At 37.5% G+C, this 9,485-nt stretch overlaps 1 protein-coding gene across 7 annotated transcripts in view; it reads right to left on the bottom strand.

Annotated features, from left to right (window-relative positions):
* Positions 1–1,559: 1,559 nt before the first annotated feature.
* PPP6R3 (protein phosphatase 6 regulatory subunit 3) overlaps positions 1,560–9,485 on the bottom strand; it is a 50,875-nt gene continuing 42,949 nt past the window's right edge. For 3 of the 7 annotated variants that reach the window (XM_054635714.2, XM_077179976.1, XM_077179974.1), the window contains 5 exons: positions 9,346–9,452; positions 8,269–8,419; positions 5,451–5,468; positions 5,004–5,126; positions 1,560–3,032 (listed from right to left, as the gene is read on the bottom strand). In XM_054635714.2, the coding sequence (XP_054491689.1) occupies positions 2,981–3,032; positions 5,004–5,126; positions 5,451–5,468; positions 8,269–8,419; positions 9,346–9,452 (451 nt within the window). In that variant the 3' untranslated portion in view covers positions 1,560–2,980. Of the gene's footprint in view, positions 3,033–3,820; positions 3,943–5,003; positions 5,127–5,450; positions 5,469–5,889; positions 6,082–8,268; positions 8,420–9,345; positions 9,453–9,485 lie in introns of those variants that run through there. The other 4 variants (XM_077179975.1, XM_077179977.1, XR_013182739.1 and 1 more) reach the window with 3 other exon arrangements.

The raw sequence follows: 9,485 nt of genomic DNA, 5'->3' as shown, positions 1-9,485 counted from the left end.
CTGATTCATCTTCCTCACAAGTCTCCTCAATGGATTTCACACAAAGAATGAATGTCACTGTAAGTTTCCACAGAAGTATGCAGATGACAACAAAGAAGTCATTGTTTCCAAGAGGTAGATACAAGGTTTAATAGGTGCAAAAATGTAGACTTCACTCAAGAGCATGGTCACACGGGATTCCATGTACAACAACATAATGAGATTGTTTCTACTGTCCTGTTATCTTTTTGGTGAATTAATAGTAATGTTAGTCAAGATGATGACTTATGCTTTTACTTAAATGGAACAATCTTGCTATTAAACTAACTCAGGGCTTACACTTAAAAATAATGGTTTCACTGGTCAAGAAGGCATGATTCATCCAGTCTGCCAGATGGGAAGAGGCAATGAGCTACTACTGATATTACTGGTCTAGCCACTTTTGAAACATACTCTTGCTTGAGTAAAAATCCTTTTCCAGAGAAATCCTAAGGGGTAAATCCACTGCCCATTGACATCGACCAACATCATTATTCCTCAGTTTCAAGTGACTGAGCCTTTAGCCATTTCAAAAAGCACTGTGGAATGTGGCAGTGGACAAGCCTTTCAAAGCAAGCTTATTTCATCCTAGTTGCTGCTAAAAACACTGTAGGAATTCAAACCTGTACAAAGGTATTAGACTTCAGTCCATGCTGCAAATGCATTAAAATACCTTTTCTTCAAGAAGACTCAAATTCCATTGCATGCAAGTCCAATCTGATTAAACAGGCTGGGTAACAGCCATTCAGGATTCTTGCAGTACATTCAAACCCTTTGTAAGGCTATGTGAGCAGCAGATCAGCAGCAGTGTTGATGAAGGATGGCAGAAGAGGTGTGTTTACACCCTCCCACAGACCCTCCCTCCCCATCCCAAACATACCTACAATGCTTTCAAGTTCTGGATTCCTTGTGCAAGTAATAGAGTGAGTGGATAAAACAGACCCTACACGTCCTCAGAACAGTGGACTGATATGACAGCTTGTGAACAGCAGGACAAGTACAAGACTGCTGAAATGAAGGCAACAGGGCCCAGATGCAATTTCCTTTACTGTGTTCTCCAGTTTTCATGGCTACAGAGCTAAATAAATCAACTTTTTAGCAAGGGACAAACAGTTCCACTGGAAAGGACACAAGTTTTTCTCCTTAAAAAGCATCAAACTTATGCAAACCAACTGGCTGTTTGCCTGAATTTGGAACTTGTACTTGACTCCAATTCATGTGTCAAAATGAGCAGTTTTGTTTCCAAAGCTGCTTGTTCAGTGACAGATCAAAGTGACAAGAGGACAGCTGCCAACCTTAAAGCTAATGCACAAAATGGTTTTGGTCAAGCTGATCTGAAAGTAATTCTGAACTGATAAAGAAAACTTAGAAACTGACTGGATTCCATCATTTATAAAGTACAAATAAAAGTTTGTTATAGTTACGAATTCCACTTATGATATTGTGGTTTTACCCCTTCATTTTCACACAACTGATCACTTGGCAAAAACTTCTCAGGACAAGTGTACTGAACCTTGCCAAAAATGCAAAAGAGAAAGCAATAAGGGCAGTGACATACATGTGGGTTTTTTATTTCTGTATGCAATGTAATGTTTAGGCACGTTGTTTGGGACGCCTTCTAAAAGAAATCATTGGCCATTGTTTAGAATATCCTTTTGGCTTTAAATACTGGTCAGGAAAACAAATGATGTAAAAAATAAATGAATATGACTATTACAGAAACAAAAATGGTTTTGCGTCTGAAAGTGCAGGAGTATTTTAACCCTTTCACCAGACAATGTGGCAATATACAGTATATTGCTTCTGTTTGTTTGAGAAGGCTGTTGGAATTTTACACTGACATAGAAAATTATAAATTACACAGAATTAGTTTCCATAATCACTATATATATACACAAACCAGCTGTGAAAAAACTGGTTCAGAACATACAAATGAAAGCCTCACACAGATCAGTACAGTGAAATTACCAATTAACATGCTCTGCTGCCAAAATTTGTATTAAAAACACTATTTACTTTTAAAATGCAGGTACTGTAATTACATTAGCAGCATGAGCATTTCTTTTACTTGACTTGTCTAAAAGGATTATGGCGTTTTAAATACGCAGATTGTTCTGAAATGTTCCATTGTATAATGCTTGGTATTAAACTAAATCTTGGTGAACTGTTTAAAGGCAGGTGAACCACTTAAACACAACAAGCCATGTGCACTCCAAATATTCTAGTGTTTCACCTGGAAGGTATTGTTTCAAGCAAACTAGACTCAACAGAACATATGGCTTTACAGTAACATCAATTTGTCAACTAAGCTGTTGCAATAAATACTTAAAATCTCTACCAATAGACTTACATTTTTTGATCTGTTTAGAACAATACAGAAAACAATTACCAATTAAAAAACCTGTTGTAAAATGTTGAACACCAAAAAATTCTTATTTAAATCACTTTTGTAAGCTAAACCAACCAAAATAACATTTATAGGGCATTTCAGTTTCAGAAAAAACATGAATTTTCTTTTTCTTTTTTACAAGGTGAAAAATGTAAGAAAACTGCTAAATACTTTGGTCACACTAATCGTCAAATAGTTATGTCTCAAATACATTAGATTTTTGTATTCACTTTTTTATAAAACTATTCTTACAGCCATTTTAACTATAGTAACACTACTGTCATCATTACATGGGTAGCAGGATCTTATTTCACAGGCCCCCTGTTATTTAGAACAATACAATATAAACATACGCAAAAATTATTGGTATTTCTCAATGTGCAATATTTTTACACTTATGAATTTCTGTACAATGTCTTAAAATCTAGAATATAAATGTTGCTGGTCCTGATTCCTTGCGAAATTAGTGCAGCAGTGACTGGCTTCAACAGGGTCTAGATGATATCCTCAAGAAATACTCAAACACCTGGACATCAGTTCTTTCTCTTCAGCCAAGGCCGTAGACATCACATATCATACAGGGCCATTAACAGATGCCTCTCCTAAATGGGTGTGTTGATCAGTCCTAAGAGGCCAAAAAAAGAGATGTAAGCATACAAAAAAGGTCAAAGCAAATTCAAGTAGGTGCAATAAAAACCAAGCCAAACACTAAGAACCCTGGATCCTGTGTGGCAAAACCCATGAAGTGAAGGAAGGAAACATGTGCTAATAACATGCTCATCCCAATTATCTTCTGCAGTCCAGCATTTCTGAAGTCCTTATTTCCTAATTAGGCATAGCACTCAATTAACTGAGCACACCACTGAAGAATGTGTGGTCTTCGTTAACTGATCTAATAAGTGATCTCCGGAGATGTGGTATTCAGAATTACTAATAAGGAGCACATTTCTGATACTTATCCAAATCTTATTCTGAGGCAAAATGTGATACCAGGAGTATTTAAGGTTGCACTGGAAAGCCAGCAGCTAAGACACAACAGGAGAAAACAACAGCATCTTAAAAAATTGCTTCAGTTATTAATCTAATCTACAAAGAGCCTTTCACAAATACTTTGAACGTCAATCCATTAGGATGAAATGTTCATGAAGTATGGAGAAAAATGGAAAGCAAATCTACAAGAGTGAAAACAGTAATAGTATATACATTTCTAGATAAAAGTTTAGTGTAAACATGGGCTCAGTTGCTCTGGACTGGCACAAAGAGATCAAACCAATGCATGAGGACATCAAAAATATGCAAGCAACAGAGGCAAAAAAAATCTCAACTTCCATTCAATGCAAGTCTGTGGAATACATCTGAAGATTCTCTATAAGAATGCAAATATTGCTTGAAACTACAGATGAGGAAAGTTACCTGTAACTCCTGTTCTCTGATGGTGGACATCACAGAGAAGCCACTCTGGGGTCCGTGCTCTACATGCACATGACCAGCAGAAGCCCCCTAGCTAAGTCTTTGGCTGCTAAGCTCTAAAAACACTTTTTAAAAAACATATGTAAACATTAGAGAAAAGACAGACAGCACTAGACAAAAGCAAACACTTTTTAGAGAAACTTGGAAGGTAAGAAACAAATGCTGCATGGACAGGAAGTGTGACAGTCTGCACAACCATCACTCACTTATTAACTGTCCAGGAAAAAAGTCTATGACAGAACAGGGCTCCTAGCAGAGATTACTCCTGCTAGCCACCAGCCAGAGACCTACCTAGGGGACTCCTTCCACTAGTCATACATACATGGAGCCCCAAAAGCACCATTAGGCTTATCTTGGTATTAATCCTGTGCTTAGGAGGATCTACTGCAACAGCCACCTTTAGAGAAAGTTCTGAGCTTTGCTGAAGCCAGCAGGATTCAGTGAGAGGAGTTCCTTGAGATTTCACACAACTTAAAGGCTATCTAACAAACTGCTAGCTCTGAGAACCCTCTGCCTGTTCAGACAAGCATCTTTACTCAAAAGATAACCTAGCACCCAAGGACTTTTTCCCTACAATATAATACCTAACAACATTAAAAAAATATTGTTGTCTTGATAAAGACAGCATCTCTAGGAGATGTGAAAGAGTTTTTGGGTCTCCCACTTTAAGTATACAGGGTTGTTTTTTTCTAATTGGAATCCCCTTCTTGATCAAGTTTGAGATTTATGCAGAGCAGGAAGTTAGAAGAAAGGAGCTAGTTAAACACTGGCTCATAAATAAGTCTTAAAAAACAGAATCTAAATTTGTCAAACACATTTACATCTTTTTAATCTATCTAGAGTACAATGAGAACACACAGTAAAGTTCTGCGAATCAATTCACTATTCTAACCTGTTAATATTGTCACAGAACAGAATGGGGATATTTACAACTCCCTGCAAGAAAAATACACCTTTGATGACTCGAGTCTTAGAAACAACTGAAAATCCAACTTGTGAGAATTTAGTAAAATAAAAGCAAACACATTTTTAGACCGAGCTAAATTCAATCTCTTTAAATCAATCCTGTTAGAAAAGCACACAAACTGCTATTTAGAGAATTGAAAGCATCCTTGAATACAGTTACCTCTGTTCTGGACTGCTGTTAGTAGGCTGAAGACCTGAAGGGACCTCTTCTGCAACCTCTGTATTCTCTTCTACTACATATTTACAAGAAGGATCCTGCGAGGTAGTCAATTTTCCTTCCTCACTTAAAAAACAAAACAAAACAAAAGCAAGTTGTTATTTAATCTATTTGACGTTTATTTATAGGGAATTTCAGGCAACAGGAGAAAACTGAGACGGGTCCATATTTCACATGCAAATGGATTTTAAGTTATGATTGCAATATGAAGATCAAGCATATGGCTCTAGACTTCACAAACACCTAAGGATGCACTGGTGCTTACATCCATTAAAACTTGACTGGATAAAAGGGCAGGAAACACAGTGATTGCAAATAAGATCAGAAAGGAAAAAAGGAATGTATGTAATGCCTGAAATGATAACAATCACGAGCCTTTACTATACATACCGATAGGATTTCAACACTCTGAAGCCAGAAGAATGCAAAAATGGAAGAAAGTATAAAAGAAATTCAAGATTCCCTCAGAAACCGGCATTAATAAAGTCTGTCCATGAAACATAGCAGCAAAATCATTAACTCATCACTGTCTTACATAATAAACTCCCTAGTAACTCCACAGTGAATACCATGTATGGTTTATGGGGTAAAAACACTGCAGCCCAATCTACTTCACAAACTTCCTCTTGTAGACAAAAACAAAGTTCAGTGAAAAAGCTCTACACTCACACTATGTAAGACAGTACCATCAGGCAGCCTCAAAAGTCATTAGTGAACAAATCTTCTGGTTTGCCTCTAAACCCAAACTTTTCTGCCTCTCTATTCCACACTCTTCCACCTCAATCACACCATTATGAGCAAACTAAAATACAAATTTGAGCATATATACCTGCAAGAGATAGTTATAAAGAAGCTCTGAAGTAGACAAACATCAATCTTATACCTCTGTAGCAACAAATCTATTTATTCAAGAAGTGCCAATCTCCTCTGCTGGTTTTCTTCCTATTCTCACAGTTCTCTTTTCCATGGATCCTTTAAATTTCAATGAATCCTTCTCTTTTCTCCTTCTATCCTGCAGAGCCTGCAAAAATACTGTCTTTTGCATTGCAATCTCTCATCAAGTTTTCCCCATCTAATCTCCCCATCTCAGTTGCCTTGATACTCTTCGTATTCCTTCCAAATAAAATACTTGTCACCATCACCATTGAAAGTGATGTCCTAGGTTTTTTTATTTTTTAAAGAGGCAGTCTCTGCTGGCATTCTTCCTACTTGTTCTCCACTCTGAACTAAGTTCAGAAATCACATTTTTGTCCTTTGCAGCTTTCCACAAATTAACTATGGCACTTATAAATCCCCTCAATGTTGGCTTCAACACCATCAATTTTCTATTGACAGAAACCTAGATAAAGCTGAAATTTGGAAGCATCCACTTTGAAAGGCAAACAGGCCAGAGTAGGACTTTCCCTCACTACTCTAACTACCCCTTACTTTATATACCTTTTCCCAGCAAGCTGGTTTAAAAAAATACCACTTGAGTATTGACTCACTATGAAGCTGCACATGTCTATCAGAGTAGAACAGTCCTGACATTTAAGGCCTCATCTTTGAGCCCTCTTGTATCTTCCTTTGACATTTCCCTTCCAAATCAAGATCCAAGAAGTTTTCAATATACAATAGGCCAGAGTGCCTGGTAATCTCATCTGGGCTCCGTTTCTCATAAAAGATTGGACCAGATAAACTTTCAAGGTCTCTTCTGACTGGGGCAATTCTATGATACTGCATCCCTTTGCACCTCTAGGTCCTTTTAACTACAGTTCTAGCAGGTAATTCCATGAAGGGAGGCAGGGACTGTCACCAGATGCTGCCTCCTCATGTTAGTTTTTGCACTAGTATCACAAGTCACACAACCTGAAAGTGCATGTGAGCTAAACTAGTTTAAGGAGAAGTTTAAAGACACAATGGATAACTAAACCAAACTTGTGAACATCTAAGAGGGAAGACCATGTAAAAGCATTGTGCAAAAGACAACAAACTGGAGAGCGGACACATCATTTACTACATCAGCAATGCACTATGGATGGCTTCATGTGACATCAATCTGCACAGAGTCCCAACACCTCTCTAAAGTGCTGTGGTTCACTCCTGTATCAGTGCCATTTGATTTAGAAGCACCATGCAGTCACAAATTTCCTCTCCTCTGTGCTGAAAAATCATCAGAAGTTAAGTCACTCAGAAAGCAAAAGGATGGAATAAAGAGTGGTGGAAAGCTGCTTGGTTTTCAAGGTCTGTTCATTTTGGATAGTTCAGGAATTATCTCCTACTACTTCTAATGAAGTAAATTAATTTAAACTACAGGCAGTGCAAAGAGTAACACTGAAAAAGTTTCTTATAATGGTATTGACTTGGGTTGGCTTTTTTAAGCAATTTCCAAGACATACTGACAATTTCTTTTTAGTATTTAAAGCTAGAATAGGAACAGATACTAGAAAGTTGTTCTAGAAGAACGAGAAGAGGGTTGCATGTCAAAATGCTCTAGCAGTGTGTTCCAATTTGTCAACATCAGGGTGGAGCCAGAACGTGTCAGTTTCAATAAAAGCAAAATTTTGGCATGTCATATTGTTTGTAGCCTGTTTCCCTACATAAAGATTAAACAAAAGCACATAATACTAAACAAAAAGCATTTGATCATTAAATCTGAGCTCACAATATCTTATTAGATGGCATGGAGTAGACAACACTGAAATGTACTTTATTCTCATAAAAGGATCACAGTGTTGATATAATATTCAATTTGACCATGTTGCAAGACACTTATTCCTGAATCTTTGTATCAGAAGACAGCAAAATTAAGAAGTTGTTCTCCCAGTTATTCTAGAATTCCATGTGCCACCTGTAGTCCAGAGGAGATTTAACACCATTGTGCATACCACCAACAGTGATCTCCCCAAGTGTCTGATGAGCTACACTCAAAAGCAGCGCCTGACTGGCCTTCAACATCTGCTTCCATCCTCCTGGATGAGAAGAATGGAATTCCAATCCAAATCTAAGAATTCTGTGCAAAATTTTAAAAGCTTAGTTTTGATGTGCAATGTTAGAAGAACTGTACATGAAAAATGCACAATAATGTGCATCAGGGACAAACTGAGTCAGTCTTCTGCTAATAACCTTGCACTGAAACTACGGCTTGATAAGTAAATTATCACTTAAAGTCTCTGATGATACCGTGTTCCATCAACATGGTGGGAAGACAATAAACAGGCATTCTTACCTTTTGAAAACAGCAGTTTCAGTTTTAGCATCTACAGTTAGGCTCAGTGTCTCCTTCATGCTGCCATTCATGACTGTCTCGGTTACCTTGTCTGCATTTTCCACATCATCCTCTCCATCTGAGCTGGCCTCCATAGCAACACTTCCTGGGGCTGCAAGTAGAAATAGAAGCAATTTAGCATATGGCTGGTTATGTTTCTATCTTAAGTGCAAGCACATAAGCCAATATATCAAGAATGGTATTTTTGCAGCTTTGCATATTGAATTCTTCCTTACAGAGCATGTCAACTTTCTGCAAGTGCAGCAGACAGAGCATGAGTATTACTTACAGATGGTTTAAGGAAAAGCCCCAGTCTCTAGCTTTTTTAATTTTGACTGACAGTGGTTACTGCAACAGTTTTGCCTAAACAAGGCCTTAGTAGGATTATGGTGACCAATTATTTTTCTGTACAGTCAAATTCATGACAAGTCTATACAGCACAAATTTGACTTTAAGCTTCTGAGTACTGACAAATCTTTGGGATGTTCAGTGTGTCTGGACTTCTCACCTGCACTTCTTGCTCCCTCTGGTAATAATAGATATAAAAAAGCTCATCAAAATATTTTTGTCCTTTTACCAGTTCATACATGTAGGACAAACAATTAGGGCATGCACAGTGAAGGTGGCTTTAGGAAGGAATGAGCAGGAAGGAGAAATTTGAACACACTGGCCTATTGCCACACAGATCAAGACTGGAAGCTACCATTCTTTTTGGGCATCAGCTCAGCCAAATGCTGACACAAGTGAGAAGATTCTCTAACAGAACAAACTTACAAACTTTGTTTCTTTGTAATGCTTTTCTGTTCATGATGTGCAAACTTTTTAGCGGGATCAGTAACACCGGCTCTTGTTTTAAATTGGAAACTATTTTAAATAGTTTATAAATTCTTTGAAAAGTCACTTTTAATAACCATCAGAACAGCAGCAGAGCCAGAGAGGAGTCTAAACCTAAGATTTGGAAGTCCATGGAGATTTTTCTTATGTGCAACTCCTATGATCAAGCCATTTGCATTTGGAAATGCAGTGCAGCTTACTTACTCTCTAGCTGTGTTGTATGAGTAGTTGCATTTGCACTCAATGGATCACCTGGATCTGTGTTTGTTTCCATTTCCACAGGAGAATTGCTTCTTAAGGAGTCTTTTGAGCTTCAAATAAAATAAAAAAACTTCAGAAACATT

This window comes from Agelaius phoeniceus, chromosome 6, assembly GCF_051311805.1.
Source record: "Agelaius phoeniceus isolate bAgePho1 chromosome 6, bAgePho1.hap1, whole genome shotgun sequence".
In the NCBI taxonomy this organism is placed as follows: domain Eukaryota; kingdom Metazoa; phylum Chordata; class Aves; order Passeriformes; family Icteridae; genus Agelaius; species Agelaius phoeniceus.
Note: the sequence above shows the minus strand (reverse complement) of the source record. Positions and strands in the feature narration are given on the sequence as shown.